Genomic DNA, 17,296 nt, shown 5'->3' with positions numbered 1-17,296 from the left:
TTGGATGAGGTTTTAATTGCATGTGGAGTAAAATATATGGCTGTGATCTGTTTCCTTTATAAAGGGTTATTAAAATACTGCTGTGTTTGATACAGATTTGTGCCTCACTTTTTAGTTTTTCACATAAAGAAATCTCTTTTTTTTAAACACTAACAATTATGAACCCCTTTGTGTTATTCTATTCTATAAAATCCACAAAAAATAAATTCATTAAGGAAAGTGGTTTGATAATACAAGGATACCTTTGCTAAACTGCATGGGCAGTTAATGCTTTTGTGAGGCTCTGTAAAAATACTGATTAATATTTCTGGCTGATTAGGTTTCTAAACATGTTTTACGAAAACTATAATCTTTAACAAAGCCCGTCTGGAAACAAACAGCCTTTTAAATAGGCTAACCACTTTGGCAAACAGGCTCTCATTTAAGTTCACTTATATGTCCGTACAAATCCTTTCACTTTGTAACCCAAGTTGCATTCTAGGATTATTAGGATTAGAAATAACCCAAATTAAAGTCAACACATGTGATTTCTTATAGACTAGGTTCGTCTGCTGGAGGAGGTGGCAAATTGTAAAACACAGAGACAGTTTGATGGTGCAAAATTAGTGAGTTGTATTATTATTTACAATATATACACAAGTTATTCCACAATGTTAAAGTCCAAATGGGTTCCTTAAACCAAGGAAGTCAACCAGTCTTTGTTGATGATGAAAGGGAGAAAAAACAAAAATAATAATCCAATTCCTTCAGTGAAGACTTGTTGGGCTGAATCTCCAACCAGTTCGGAAGAGTTTCCTCAGACAATCCCAATCCGTTAAGCGGTTAGCTCGCCAGTCTGGTCATTATGAAGCCAGACAATCTTTGCTGTATCCTAGACCCTTCAGCCACGCCTTGAGGGGGATCTGCAATATACCTGGCCTGTGTAATCAGGCCTAAACAATCAATTTACATGTACATGTATTTTCCCTCTTGACCAACCGTGATCTTTACAATGTTTGGTTGAGTGATCACACGTCTGCAAATTAACAGAGGCACAAGATTGAAGATATACAATAGTTATGATAACCACTTGGGAACAGACCAGAAGCCTACCTGCACGTCAGGGTACAACAGCATTTCCTACCTAAGGCGCGGTTAGCAGCCATATAAGCCATAGCTGTCAATTAGGACAATGACGTGCAGCTGGCACATGATGTCAAAACCGTGCAAGAACAGTATTGTTCTCACTAGATTAGTGTTGAATAAATTAAAGAAAGGAGGATTTTAATTAAACCTTTAAATAAAAATAAATAGAATTAAATCTAAAAATGGAAAATAAAATATAAAATGAATCTAATATAGAAAAATTATCCTGGTTACAACTTTCAATCAGAATGTTATTTTTCAGGGTTTGATGCCAGCTGAGAAGAAGCAGAACAATCAGGAGTCAGCTTAATAAAACAGTGTCAGAGAGAAAAATGATTCTCCACACAAAGCTGCAGATGGGGCTATGGTGGCGAACGTCTGTCTCCAAGGCTGTGTTTGTTCTAGGCTGAAAAAGAGCCTGTTATTGTATTGTTTGCTTTGGCTTGGAGTAAATAACCCCCGCACTAAAATGTTCTTTTAATTCAGGCCTGGGGTTTCTGTCTTGTTTACATAGCTACAATCATATTAAAAGACAGATAAAATCAAGCAGATCAATATGTAAATATATGAAAGAGCCTGAATGCTTCACCAGCATGGCACTCCTCCAAATCAGATCCAAATTGGCGTGTTTTTGTTTTTTTCTTTTTTTACACAGCCAAACCAAGCATTGCTGCGTGTTTAGCACAGTCCATTTACTTTACATGGAAATGTAACCTGAGCCGAAGAAGAAGAAACCTTACCCACAGGCCATCAAATATTAAACTATATGTATGTTTTGACATGTAAGAAATGAGCTACGGTTACCCTACACATTTCTGCCATATCTAAAGAGATTGATGAAGGTCTGTAGTCCCTGGCGACCTCATAAAGTAGCGATTTTCCCTTCAGATAAGTGAATTAAGGTCAATCTGAACACAAACCAGAACAGGAATACGTGCTTTTACCACTAGACAAGGCTGCACTGATCCAGCACAGGATCTGTGTGATACAGTCAATGGTGGGAACGGCAAATACTTCAATGCAACAGAGTTATGAGATGTCCGGGCCTCTTACTCATGCTGCTGCACACTCAATAGTCCATTGTCTTGCGCTCTGAAGTCAAACCTCAAAACCTATAAGTCAGAGGTGGGGGGTAAGACAAGAAGTCACCTCAGCAGGAGAAGGGCTTCAAACCACACACCTTTTTGGATAAGGAACATTTGTCAGTTCTTGTTCCCTCACTGTAAATCCTCCCACAGAGGCGATTCTGCAGCAGGATGATAAAGCTAACAAAGCCATTGCCCAGCATGAGCTTTCATGTGATAAAATACACATATAACATTAGAATTTATTTACACAGCAGCCTTTACGAACTCCATTATGAGTTCATTTTCCTTTCCTCTCTTGGAACAACATCCATGGCAGAAGTATGGCTTCAATATTATTTTCTAAACACGGCTCTTGTGCATGTTAGGTCAACTAACACTTTAAGGCTACATGTTGGATTGAATGTCCGATTTAATTTACAAGCTGAGAGCATGGTGGGTTCTACTGCAAGAACAACTTTATTCTTTTTAAAATAAATACAATAAACAACTTTTTCCTCAAATCTATGGTATCTTCTCCCTCACTGATGGGAACTGCAGCATGCAAGCAAGCATGGGAGGCTTTTCCAAATCTTTCAGTAAGAGAAATAAATCAAACTGGTACAACTGGTGGTATAATATTTCCTATAAGATGTATGATTCCCTAAATATTTACAGTGAGAAGAAAAACTGATTAGGTTTTGCTACGGTAAGTTACCGAAAACCCGAACAGGATAAATCCTCCATCTTATAAGGAGTTATCCTTCACATTATCTTCTAAAACAAACTCAAACAACATTTTTTCATTACTTTATAACTTTTATGACTGTATCCAACAGAAAAAGGTCTATTGGGAAAATAAGATCTCCTCTCTCAAGGTTTTTACAACAAAAACTTAAATCTTTAGAGGGAGATGATCTTATAGAAAGACACAAAGTAGAGTATGCATTTTAAATGGTGAAACAATCTAAAAATTTGGCATATGTATTGTAACTTTACTGAGACGCACGCATATAAAAAATCTTGTGAGCCCAACTGCATTTAGAAGTCACCAAAATAGTAAATAAGTACAATTTTACACAATTCAATCTTAGTATAAACACAGCTGTTCTGTGGAAGCCTTAAAGGTTTGTTGAAGAACATTAGTAAAAAGACATCATATAGACCGAGGGACATGCAGACAACTCAGTCATGAAATTATTGAGAGATTTGCAGCAAAGTTATATCTGAAAATATACCAATTTGTAAACATCACATTAAAGACTGCTTTCATCTTTCACGTGGGACAATGAAACCCTACAGGGCATTAAACAGACATGCCAGCTCATAAAGTTTTTTTCCAGTACTTCAAGCATTGTTGAAGTCTTTACTTCACCTAATCACTCAGTGCACCATGCCAGTTTTCAAATCTGTGCCAGACACCTTCAGATCTGCACAACGTAGAACTGATTCAGAAATACTATATTTATGCAAAAAGGAAAAGATAAAACCAAACTATTAACGTTGGACAGAACTGCATTGAATGTGATCTGATTAGACAGGATCAAAATATACATTTTGAGCCCATTTCCTAAAGAATAAGTGAAAAAAAACATGTTAAACGCACTTTAACAAACTTACTTAATTATCCACACGGCAGTGGCTGCATAATGCTCTGATGAGGCTTTTCCTCACAGGGAAAATGTGAAAGAGCTGATATGAATATAGCAGTATTTCTGCTGCAATGTGGCTTAGACCAAAGCAGATGCATCTATATGAAAACATACTCTGGGATGTGTCTTGAAATGTTATGTTCACAAACTCCATTGACAGACTGCTAAACCCTAAAGGCACCAGGAAGCGTTATCACAGATCCTTCCTCCCGGCAGCTGTAAGACCTAATAACCATAACTATTCCCAACAACCTCAAGAAGTTGCTACATTCATGCTGATTTTAGCACTTTCTGTCTAAGTTAAATAACATGCTGCTGTCATTTCTTTTTTCTACGTCTCTGATGTTGCTGCTATTTTTCACATATCCATTACTGTAAAAATGTCCACTGCTGTTTTTTGATTATTTACTCTCCAGATAAAGACCATTTATATTGTAAAACACTGCACAGTACTGTTGGGATCCTCAGGCTTGCCCACCAGAGGGCGCCGAGGATCCTCTTCTGCTCTCTTTGTTTTTTCCCTTAGGGTTGGAATTACTGTGGGTTCTGGAGATTACCCTCTGTCTCCAGCAGGATGCGCTGTGGGTCTTCTGGAGCTGGAACCTTCCTGTACACCTGTTCCTAATCCTCTCATTAGAAGACCTCTCCTTTATAAGCTCCTGCCTGACCTTGATTCCACGCCGCAGTGTTGATCTTAGTTGGTTAGCTTCCTGAACCTTCTGCTGTTAACTGAGTCTTGGTTGTTCCTAGGTCGAGACCAGATTCTAATATCTCTTTATCTCTGCCTCACAGGAATCCTGTCCCTCGTGAAAGCTCTGGATGAGCTTAACCTCCTGTCTTCTCGTGAAAGCTCTGGATGAGCTTAACCTCCTGTCTTCTCGTGAAAGCTCTGGATGAGCTTAACCTCCTGTCTTCTCGTGAAAGCTCTGGATGAGCTTAACCTCCTGTCTTCTCGTGAAAGCTCTGGATGAGCTTAACCTCCTGTCTTCTCGTGAAAGCTCTGGATGAGCTTAACCTCCTGTCTCCTGGTGAAGCTTAGGGAGAGCACCCTCACTGGAACCCAGTCTCTGACCCGCAGCTCTGGGAGAGCTGCGTCACAGGAAACCAGTCTCAAGCCAGAAGCTCTTGGGAAGCCCAACCTGCTAAACTGCCCTGGTGAGCCAACCCACAGATTCCTACGTGGATGAAACTAGAAGACTTCTTCGAGGAGTTTCCCCAGAGGTTTCCGTGTGGATTATCCCCTGTTGTTCTCTTTGTTGAGCTGGAAGCTCAGATCCAACTTAGCCTTGCTAAGCTCACAGCTAGAAGCTTAGCCCCTCATGATCTCAGAGTACCAGCCATCCTCCGTTCCCCGCACATACCCCAGTGAACCAGCCCCCGGACTGAACTGTTCCTGCATATTTACTACGTGCTTGTGTTACAATAAACTCTTTGGACTTTTACCAACGTTCTCCGTGTGTGTTCTGCATCTTGGGCTTTACTCTCTTAGACCCCATCATGACAAGTACTTTATTTATTTTCTTAACTCTATCACTTATTCTATTATTTTCATACACTTTTCTAAGGTCCACATTGTGAGCACTGCTGCTATAACCTTTTGCTGCTGGAACACCACAATTTCCATTGTGGGACAATAAATGGATTTTCTACTCTAAACACATTGAAATGTATATAAATTTCAGATTAAATAATACTACTTATACTTCAGCGATAGTATGAAGGTGTTACTTTCTTGTCTTAGTGTATACTATATCCGTTGTTTGTGCTGTTCTTTTTACATTTCTTTGCAGGTGATGAAGCAGAATGAAGATGTTTTATCGTTACCTCCCTTTTATCTCCTCTTTCTTACATCTTTTTTCTGTTTTTCCTTTCCTGTTCTACTTACATTGCAGCGTCCATATAATCTGTAATACTCCCTGCATGAATTATAATAAAGCTATTTATATGCATAAACCAGGCGGAGCAAAGTAAAACTGAATACTCAAAAGAAAACATAAAACCAAAACTGTGATTGTAATTGAAAAATAACCTGAAAACACAACAAAATAAGAATTAAACCACAAACTATAAAACATGGAGCAAAGTAAAACTGAATACTTAAAAGAAAACATAACAGAACCAAGACTGTGAAACAATTAGTCTTATTGCCACACTCGCAGGACACTGTTAAAAGAAATAAAAATAAATAAAAACACTGAAATAAAATTATTCCACCAAGGAAAAATCCTTCTCATTATTTGTAGAGCCTACACAATAATTGCTTTGTTCTACATAATAACGTAAGAATGTGAACATCAAGTCTTTCTTTCCTCTTAAAATATAAGGCCTATGAAATTAATTTTTAAAATTGATGGTTGTAACATGACGCAATGTGTAAAAGCTCAATTATTGTACATCCAGAGAAAAACTGTGAAAGCAGGTGACTCTTAGAGGGACTATATGTTGATGTTTACACACCAAGCAGAGAAGAAGGTGGGGAGGATAAGGGGTGGTGTTTACTGCCAGTATATAAATCTCCCCTCACTGGGAGCCGCTGAGCGCTGATTCTCTCCTCCCAGCTGGTAGGACAAGCCCCGCATCAGCACAGCAGAGTCACACACCAGCCGACCAGCACGATGGATGGGCCACATAAAGACCGCAGAATGACTCACTTGTGGATATTGACGTTACTGATAATTGTTTAACGTCTACCACTGGATAGATAACTCGGTTTTTAAAAACTTTCTTTTCCACTTCTGGATACGGATTGCGGAGCTGGATCTTATAGGCTACCTACAAGCTTTGGAAGGAGGATTATATTTATTGTGTACAGTTTCTTTTTTTTCACTTTTAATTTTTGCTACTTTAATTTGGAATAGAATTATTTTTTTTTAGGAGGGTGAACTGATTTCTGGGATAAGAACATTAAACTCTAAAGGATGGCCGATTGGTTCACCTCTGTTATCGCAATAGTTATGATGTTATTTACACAGGTATTTATTTATTTATTTATTTACTTTTAAATGGAATAAATATTTATTTTAAAAAATTTTTATATATTTTTTTTCTTGGCTCATTCTAAATTTCATTTAAGGTTTTGGGATCAAGCGTGTTCGAGATAGACCTTCACCACTTTCAGAATACAAAGGCTTTGCTGGCAAACGGACGCAGCTGCAGCTCGGAGGGCTGCAGGACTTATTTCAGGGTTTGTCTGAAGAATTTCCAGAGGGAGGTGTCACCTTCTGGGAGGTGCATATTCGGCTCAGCGAGGACACCTGTCCTGGGCACCGACTCCTTCAGCATCCAGCAGGACGCGCCCGTGCGGCTGCCGCTCAACTTCACCTGGCCGGTGAGCGCCTGCAGTGCGCCTACCTATATATATATATAGGAAAGCAAAATATCAGGAATTTCTCAAATTTGATGGGATTATTATATAACCTAGTTAGTTATCACCTCATAAAAATATAATAAATAAATATAATACTGACACTTTTATATGATATATATAAGGTTTTGCATGTTCATGCTTTTGAAATATATTTCATTATTTTTATTCTTTTGAATTAAAATAGAAGGAAATTTAATAGAAATAAGTTATTCCCCTCTTTTTTTTAACCATGTCTAGTGATAAACTTTAAAAGTGCGTGTATTTATAATGATTTCTATTTAAAACCTCACTTCTAGGTATGAAAATAAAGAAAATGTTTGAATTGGTTATTGATAAATAGACATATACAATGACATGTTCGCCAATTTCTATTTCTTTTCTAATGGTGGCTTTTTAATTGTGTATTTTCTTAGGGTGCTTTCTCGATGACTGTTGAAGCTTGGTATTCTCCTGCAGCGGAGCAGCCCGGAGGTAAAGAAGTGCTTGCTGATTTGTGCCGCTAGAGGGAGACAAAGGCAGGGTTTCGTTACTAAATTTATATGAGTTTCATTTATATGAAGCATCTACACTAGGATTAATTTATGCATCAAACTTTGCATTTCTTTCAGTATTAAAACTAACCTTTAACAAAAATAATGGATCTCACATCATATATAATGGATTTTAGACAACCATTGATAAAAGAAACGGGAAAGCCAGTGTTCAGATAGATTTCCCTTTTTAAATAAGCTGAAAGCTGAGTTATTATTTTTCTTTTATCTCCAGATTCCAGCAACCCTGAATTTTTAATCAGCTCCTTTGCCATCCAAAGCCAGCTGGCAATAGGGCCTGAGTGGTCCCAGGATGTGCAGACAGGGATGGGGACGCAGACAGAGCTAAGGTACTCATACCGAATCGTCTGCAAAGAAAATTATTACGGAGCCACCTGCTCCAAAATATGCACTCCAAGAGACGACCATTTCGGACACTTCACCTGCACGACTGATGGGGACATAAGCTGCCTTCCTGGATGGAAGGGAGAATACTGCCAAGAAGGTAAGCAGTAGACTTTCATTGGCTTGTGTTGGTTGTCCTGAGTCTGGTTATAGGGAATGATAGGCTTAAATAAGGTGGTATTTGCTATTACAATAATATAACCTGTAGGGGTTTATCTTTTTTATATTTCAAACTGTTTGTCTTAATTTGTTCATCATTGTAAAGATGCCTCGTCTGACTTTTACTAGTGAGACCATTTAAGTATCCTATAAATTCTAATTCAACTACAAATAAGAGACCTTAATGAGCTGTTATAGCTCTGTCCAGGTGAGGCAGAGAGCCACCTTATGTAAGAAGATGGCACCGGTTCCTAAAACAACTTTTTTTTATTGTTTATTTATATGTTTCATCAACAGGCAGTAGACCTGTGTTGTGAAATGCACTTTAATATGATCATGCATTACTAGAAGGTTTCTGATTTCAAGTTTATGTAATGGCACTGAGTTAAAGAGCTGTTTTTTTGTTTTTTGTTTTCAAAAACAATTTAGATTTTTTTACTAAAACTGATCAAAACAGGATTATTCCCCTCAGGACCGGATTTAGGAGGATTATCCTATGGGATAGAGCCAGTTTGGGTGCTCTATACCTGCACAACTTTCTTTAACAAATGCATACAGTAGGGTGAGAGTCACTTTTATACTTAAGGCTTTCCTAAAACAGTCTCTTTATCAAAATCATGATAAAAAATAAATAAAACTATGTCCCACAAAACTTCCATGCTCCTGCCACTTGAAAAATTCAAACAGAATAAAGCATTAAGACCTTCTCATAAAGTGTAAAAAAGTTTAACCTATAAATAGTTTAAGATTTGTGAAGCTTTTCCTTTACAAGGAATGGCTAATTCTGAGCTCAATTAACACTCCACTGCCTTTACAGCCTTAGTTTAACTTTCTCTCTGGGCGCGTGCGTTCTAATCAGCAGCAGCACGCGCTGGGGTTAATCGCGGCATTATCGGACGCCACGCGCCACTAAATTGAGGGTTTCTTTTGTTAAGGCGGCTCGGGGCAGCAGCTGCAAACGGGGTTCGAACCGTCCTCTGGAAACAATGGGTGCAGCTGTCCCTCTAACAGGCATCTGCTGTGCTTAAAGAGCACAAAAGCCTCACGAAATCAGTACAGCACAGATCTAACAGTATAATTTAACCAAAGAGTCAGATATAAAAACAAAGGGGAACTTATGAGGTGATTAAATGCTTGTTAATAATATTTTTATCTAAATGCCTTAAAAATATTGAGAAACTATTTTTTATTTTTTTTGGATCAAATATCCAGAAAAGGAGCTTCTGGTACTGATTCTGATCATGATTTATTATTATTTTCAGCCATCTGCCTTGAAGGCTGCAATGAAAGTACTGGGATCTGCAAAACACCAGGAGAATGCATGTAAGTTTTAAGGATGATAAAGTAAATGTCATGATCCAGAGCACTTTGAAGTTTGACACTGTTTTCTACACTTTGAATCTAATAATCTAGTAACAGGTGCATGTTTCTGTTCAATCATATTGCTCTTTTTTTATGTGTTCCTTTGAGCTTTGTTTGTTTGTGAGTTTGAGTTTATGCTTGAACCAACTGTCATGTTTTATGTGTGAACAGATGCAAAGACGGCTGGCAGGGACGCTTTTGTGATGAGTGTAAACTCCACCGGTTCTGTAAACATGGTACCTGCGAAAAGCCGAATCAGTGCACCTGCAAAGAGGGCTGGGGAGGCATCTTTTGTGACCAAGGTGCTTGTTTCTTTCAAAAGCAACAGGAAGCTGGATGTTTAAGATAAAGCAAAGAGGCCTGACGTGTCCATTCCCCTTTTTGTTTGCAGACCTGCACTACTGCACCAATCACAAACCCTGTGCCAACGGGGCCACGTGCATGAACACAGGAGAGGGTCATTACACCTGCGCCTGCCTGCCAGGCTTTGCCGGAAAGAACTGTGACTTAGAGGTCAGGGAGTGTGACAGCAAGCCCTGCCACAACGGAGGCCGCTGCGAGGTGAGTCCGGAAGTCGCTCGCTCTCCTTTCCCACAACACAGGCTTTCCTGTTTTTGTTTTCGCCTTGGTCTATCTGCAGCTCCAGGAGGATGCTATCGATTGTCAAGTCCGTCGATGACCCAGTTCACAGACTGTGTACTGGAAATAGAATTCAGAGTCAGAACAAGAAGAATAGAGTTCGTTAGGGCAATGTACAATAAAAAAGAAAAAAAAAACATTTGACACCTCAATTTTTAGAATTAAAGTGTTCTTTTTTTTCCTACAGGACTCAGACACAGGCTACACATGCATATGCCCAAATGGGTTTGAAGGGCCAAGCTGTGAACACCAGATACCGACTTGTGCGGACAGGCCTTGCTTCCACGGTGGAAAGTGCAAAGAGAGGGACAACGGGCGGAGTTACATTTGCGAGTGTCCACCTGGATACACTGGACTCAACTGTGAGAAGAAAGTGGATAAATGTACCATGCTGCAATGTGCCAATGGTAAAACATCAGCTGACTGACTGCATTACTAGAAACATAACCCTTCATTTTCTGCTACACAGCTGGGTCCCTTAGACACCAAAAATACTCACTAAATAACGTCGATCTACAATTATCCTGATCATTTTTAACCTCTGTGTACAAATTGAAATTTGCTCCTCTTTGGCTCCCTTTGACACAACTTTAAAGATGGAAATTGAACATTAATGTAACAGTATAGTTTATTTTCTTACACATTTTTATGAATATCATTTATAACTTTAATCTTCTCCTTACATAACGATAAGTGTTTTTCCTTAAATTCTAACAAATAAATGGCAGTTTTAGATATTTAAATGTCTCTATTTTTATTCTAGAGTATAGGGTGTCTAAGTACATTTGTCCTGTATTTCAAATATGTAGGTGATTTACTTGAGCCTGTAGCTGTCGGATGTTGGCAGTTCCACTAATTTAATCGTTTTGTTCTTTAGATGTTATAAAATAACTTTACTATTCTATTATAAATGTTTTTTAAGAAAATAGTTGCAGAATTTTGTAAAATTGCATCAAAATAATTAAAAATGAAGATATACAGTATATAAAAATATCTTTATCTTTTGGAAAACTGTGATTTTTTAAACTAGTTTTAATAACAGGGGATAAAAACTGTTACTGAAAAGAACAGTTAATTTGCCTTGATAGGGCATTAAACATGTATTTTAAGTTAGTAACCGCCAGAAAAAAAGGTAAATGGATAGAGATACTTCTTTTAAGTTTAAATGCATATGAACAACAACAACAACATAAAAAAACAATGTAAAAAAGCACCAATAAATCATCTATTTGTAACAACAATCTCAAAGTTTATAAAGTCTAAATAGTAAAATCACAATAAATATTTAGGCTGCTTAAACAATAATGTTTTATCTCCATCTTCTTTGTTGTGGATCCCTTTGAAAACACTCCAATACCCATCCTAACCCCTTAACAATTAGTACGTTTGAATACAAATAAAAAAAATCCTACCCATGTTCATAGTCATGGTCTGTTCATCTAAAATTCATAAAAAAAAGGCAAATAGAAACAGGTGTGGAATAATTGACAGAACTGCTCTGTGATTTCTAACAAAAAGCCAGGTTGAGATTTTGAAATCTGGGTTTCTGAAAAGACTTTTAAAATCCTATTTTTGTCACCAGAAACATCCAGTTAAAGTGAGAACATGTGGCACAAACATTTAGGGCCACAACCAGGGCCAAAGATTGTATGCCTGTACAGTTCCTCAATGCTTGCAATTAATTAATTTCCTTTGCTGGCTTGTTTGTGTCTTTAGGGGGACATTGTGTGGTCCAGGGTAACCTCAGAGTGTGCAGGTGTCGCTCAGGTTTCTCAGGGCTGCGCTGTGAGATAAACATAGATGAATGTGACAGGAATCCATGTGCGAACGGCTCGACCTGCATAGACCGCATCAATGACTACACCTGCATCTGCCCGCCGGGCTACTTTGGACGGCACTGTGACAGGCCCACGAACCGCTGCGCCTCTCTGCCCTGCCTCAATGGCGGAACCTGCATCTATGGGGCAACAGGCAAACCCACCTGCATCTGTGCAGCGCCATACAGTGGCCCCCAATGCCAGGACAGCGACAAGCACCAGGCAAACACCCCAAGCCTGAACTTAGCTGCTGTGGGCTTGGGTGTTGGCCTAGTTACGGTTCTGGTGTTTCTCTGCATAGCAGTGGTGGTAGTGCGCAACAGAAAAAAGCAGAAAGAGAAGGGGCCTGAGTCTAAGAGGAACAACCTCTCAAGGACGAACTTTCAGAAGGAAAATCTTATTTCTTCTGTTGAGCTAAAGAACAATAACAAGACGGTTGGTCTGGAAGTGGATTGTCCCACTGAAAAGTTTAACTATAAATACATCAACAGCTTTCCGCTGGACTACAAATCCTCCATGAGGTACAAGGATGAACTGTCCCTTCTGGGAAAAGATGAAAACTGTGAAAAGACTTTAGAAGAAAACAAGAATTTAAGCAGGATGTACAGGTAAGCAGAAAGGAAGATCCAAATGGGTGCAGAGCATTTCAACCCTTCGCCATATTCTACTCTTATTTTTCCCAACCCAACTTTTTCAACTGCTGCAGAAGGAACCCGCTTTGTCAATAATTTGTTGATAATTTAAAGTCATTTTGCATTATCTACCTATGTAATTATATTATTATATTTACTGTTAGCAAATTATATTTGCTAACAGTAGATTGCTGATTTGTCATTTTGGTTTAGCAGGGATTCTTATGTGTTACAATTCAGTAGACTTGATTGGCCAAAATGGGCCAGAACCAAAATCAATTTAAATGGGGGGCAATGCAAGAGATTTACATTAATAAAGCTATTTTGGTGCATGGTTGATAAATAAAGTTGTGATATTAGGGCATGATTTGGCAAAGGCAGGTCATCTTTACTGCATGTTGTTATGACCATTTAAAAATTCATTTATTCATTTCATGCATCTTGTGTTTCACAGTGAACGTCCCAACTGTAGAATATCAACAATCTCTTCCTCTAAAGAGTCAGTCTATCAGTCTGTCTTCGTAATAGGAGAAGAGAAACAAGAATGCATCATTGCAACTGAGGTAAGCCTTTGCCCAACATACTGATGATACGCAATGAATCAGATTGTTGTTAAAAGTTTCATTTTTTTAGTACTTCATTTCAGCAAGTTTGCTTCATATATCATTCATAGAAGTTTATTTCTGTTCATTTTGATGACTAAAGCTAGCAGCTAGTCTAGGATTCTTTTGCATGAAGTTCCTTAGAGGTGCAGCATTGCATGGGGGAGATCTGCTTTTGGTAGATGTGTTAAAGAAGTCCAGATAGCTTCGTCGTTAGCCTGCAGCTATTCCTTAAGGCGCTTGTCTGGTGTCTCTTATCGTCTTTTGGAAAATTACAATAAACTCTTTGAGGGGTTTAGGTTCCAGTCAGACATATAGAAAACAATTAATCCATGGTCATGAATCTAGTTGGTAGAGCCAAGTCCTGCAAGAAAAGGAAATAAGCATCCTTTAAAGCTTGTCAGCAAAAGGAAACATGAAGTGCTTTTAAAACAGCTGCGCTAATTTTGGACTTGAGAAAACACAGAGGGCCAACGCTAGCAGACGGCAAGGCTCCCCAAAGCATCCCTGACTCAAGAATCTTCACACAACACTATAAAGATATATATATATATATATATATATATATATATATATATATATATATATATATATATATATATATATATATATATATATATATATATATATATCTTTATATCTTTTTTTAAGGCTTAAACAATCATAGTAACCATGATTAATTAATTATTGAAGTAATCGTCAACTAATTTAGTATTCGATTAATTGTTAAATGGAGTGTAGAGACTCTAAAACATTTCATACTAACACAGCAACCCACCTTGAGCAACAGTTATACCAAAATTGTAAAATAATATATGAAAACATTTTGTATTTAAGTTAAAATAATTAATCAATTTGCTAAATAATCGTTAGTTGTAGCCCTAATATTAGGTAACTGCCATACCTCTTTGTCAAGAGTACTAGAAAAAAAAAGTATTCTTACATTTTAACCTTTTTTAGGAACCCACTGATATTCTAAAATAGGTAATCACATGTTGATAAGATATGTTTGAATGTGATAACTGAGATTAATGCTGATCTTTTCTGTTCTCTTCCAGGTATAATAATCAGAACGTGTTTCTCATTGTGAAGATTGGATCCCTTGAGGACTGTTTACACGTGTAAAGAGACTTGGATTTATTTAAAAAGCAAGTTGCTGCTGTTGAAAACTTGATAACTGGATGTGCTGTCTGACTATAACTGAACTGAAGCTAATAATCCTTTGAGAATGTACAGACTGAAGCGAGAAAAATGAAAGCCCACCGATCCACCTTTGACCGTCGCAAATCAGCCCCCCTGACCTCTTCGTCCAGCTCAACGCCTGGGCAAGAACAATAAGAAGTCACTGTTTCTGTGCTGGTTGGGACAGGAGAACTGTTCTCTCAAATCAGATGTAGCACGAGTCAGGCTTATTTCTATTCTTTGTGACCTGCACTGTACTATGCAAACAAAAAGTGGACACAAAAAAAAAAATACTACTGAAAACGGTTCATTTTTAGGGGTTTATTTAGGATTTCTGTAAAGCAAATCGGTTTTGATAAAGAATGTATGATCACAAAAGCCTTAAATATATATTTGTGTGTATGTCAGAAAACAATTTTTGCCCTGCCTTATCTCGAATTCTTTGCACAGCATCTTTAAGGTAACCATAAACAATCAAAAGATGCAAAAAAAAAAGAAAAACAGGAAAAAAACACGATGCAAGGACCTACATGTCTGTTTTATGCAAGTTCGCCCTGATAAAGACAAAGACACACGTGAAGTGACTATCACACCAAGGACGCCTTCAGTGGAAAATACTGAACCAATAATGTTATTTTGTAAGATTAGTATTTCAGTAGTAATTTAATTATATGAAGCACTGATCGTTTTACGTTTTATAGGATTGTTTTGTATATAATGTATATTTATATGTTGAGATTAGTTGTGTTTTAAGTTGCCACCAAAAAGGCTAATTTGTTTTGTTTTTTTTTAATTTTTTTTGGTGTTTAATTGTATTATTATTATTATATTTTTTATTTTGCTATAAAAAAGACATGCAGAACACATATCTGGTACACTGTTTGTTTGTCGGTTGTCAGTGAGTTTTCTTGTGGTCGAAGTAGAGATTATAAATTAAATCATCTGTAAGCTCCGTCTGTGTCAGCTGACCCGAAAGATGCGTTAATGTTCGCCCTTATAGCTTTTCTCATACTGTGTCTATGGTGACGTCTGTTTCAGTTTGATTTGAAAACAATGTGCAAGCATTCATTCAGTGGACAGGATTGTAAATGAAAATATTCAAATGAATATATATACTTAAAAGGTTTGTATGTGAAAATAAAGGGACCGTAGGGTCTTGATGCTTTACTGTTTTATTATTGTTTTATTATTGTTGACTCTCTAAAAATAGTCAACTTTTGATTATCAAACCCCATTTTTTTTTGTAATTCAAGTTTTTATTGATTTTTTCAATTTTTAAAACATAAAAAAAAACAAAAAAACATTACAATAAAATAACAAAGAATAAAACAGCGAGGTTTAGAGCAAATCTTTGTTTTGCTGCCTTACAATCCAAATCAATTTGTAGACATATACTGTAGGTGCAAAAACTGTCTCATTGTTGCATGACTGCTTCATTATCAGAATGTATTCTTCCCAACATTTTTTCACAAGCGACATTTTCAGTCATTTTCTCGGTCCACATTTTAATTGTTGGGGTAAGGGGATCCTTCCATAACTTTAAAATAAGTCGGGCACATGTGACCAGTGAAGTGCTCAACACTCTAAAAGCATGTCTGTTCATCAAACCCCATTTTTAAACAATCTATTGAATTAAGGGAGAAAACCTTATGTTTCCTAGTTTAACTGTATTTTCTCTATACAGTGTAATCCTAAAATATTTCAGAAGATTTTTTTTTCTTATTTTAAGCTATATTTTTTATGTTTATGCAATGTATACATAGACAAGAGAGAAATAGCAGGAGACCCATAACTCAGATTCTTTGAGTTATGGGTGTCCTGCTGTTTTCTTTAGCTGTAATTATCAGACAGGAACGTGAATTTTGTGATTGTCAAAAAATATCCATATTAATTTGGTTATATTTTCATAACTATCTGGATGCAAACTAGGCACTTTTCTTAAGAAGGAAACCAGATTTTTATCAACAATTTACCTGATGTATGATAGAATTCATTCCTCACGCCCAAATGAGAAAAAACAAGCCGCTTTTTCCACATATTTATTCTTAGTTTACAATCCCAGCTGGAGAGTTTATTGTCTTTTCCAGAAAACGTACAGAATTTCAATATAATTGTATGTAGATTTGAGCAAACTACATTTTGAATCAATAAATTTATTTCAAACAGACAATTTTAGACACACATTTAAAAAAAATTGATCAGCAAACAATAATTATTGTACAAAGAAAATCACAATCTACACATGCATATTCCTCAGTGTGACCTCACAAGCCACAGTATACTTTCAGAATATATACTTTACTTACATTTCCTTTAAAGGGATAATTTTTCACACAATTCTTTCCCCCCTCTGAATGAATGGATTAACATTAGAAGATGTATTTATCTGAAATGTTCAGCCTGATATTCAGACATTTGCAATGGAAGCTTCATTTAGATGTTTTTAAACCCCTATAGGGAGGTTGTCAGGCACTTTTTAGCCCTCAGCCTGACAAAAAAACTTTTTATTTAAGCTGCCTCAATCTTCCATCAACTTCAAGCAAGTAGAAACCTGCAAATGCTGCTCTAAATGCAGATTTAACGCTTTCTTTTTAAAGAGTAGACTATACCTGAGGCCGTTCTAACCACTTGGGGGCAGGATTTGTATTTCATTCCCTTACAGTTCTGAAGATGTCACAGACAGGGACAAACAGAGGAGAAATGTGACATGTATCAGTCTGCATGAGGACAATGAGGTTAGACGGATTGATGCAGACACCT

At 37.2% G+C, this 17,296-nt stretch overlaps 1 protein-coding gene across 1 annotated transcript; it reads left to right on the top strand.

The window, feature by feature from the left end:
* The first annotated feature begins 6,386 nt into the window (after window positions 1–6,386).
* On the top strand, window positions 6,387–15,709 carry LOC119787583 (delta-like protein 4). Its single transcript, XM_038291543.1, has 11 exons — window positions 6,387–6,813; window positions 6,915–7,169; window positions 7,622–7,679; window positions 7,974–8,243; window positions 9,565–9,625; window positions 9,836–9,966; window positions 10,056–10,225; window positions 10,491–10,710; window positions 12,020–12,728; window positions 13,207–13,315; window positions 14,413–15,709. Exons 1-11 carry the CDS (start codon window positions 6,760–6,762, stop codon window positions 14,416–14,418), a joined length of 2,043 nt encoding a protein of 680 aa, XP_038147471.1. The 5' UTR covers window positions 6,387–6,759; the 3' UTR covers window positions 14,419–15,709.
* The last annotated feature ends 1,587 nt before the right edge of the window (window positions 15,710–17,296 follow it).

Source organism: Cyprinodon tularosa, unplaced genomic scaffold, assembly GCF_016077235.1.
Source record: "Cyprinodon tularosa strain WSP-4 unplaced genomic scaffold, ASM1607723v1 ctg3, whole genome shotgun sequence".
In the NCBI taxonomy this organism is placed as follows: Eukaryota; Metazoa; Chordata; class Actinopteri; order Cyprinodontiformes; family Cyprinodontidae; genus Cyprinodon; species Cyprinodon tularosa.
Note: the sequence above shows the minus strand (reverse complement) of the source record. Positions and strands in the feature narration are given on the sequence as shown.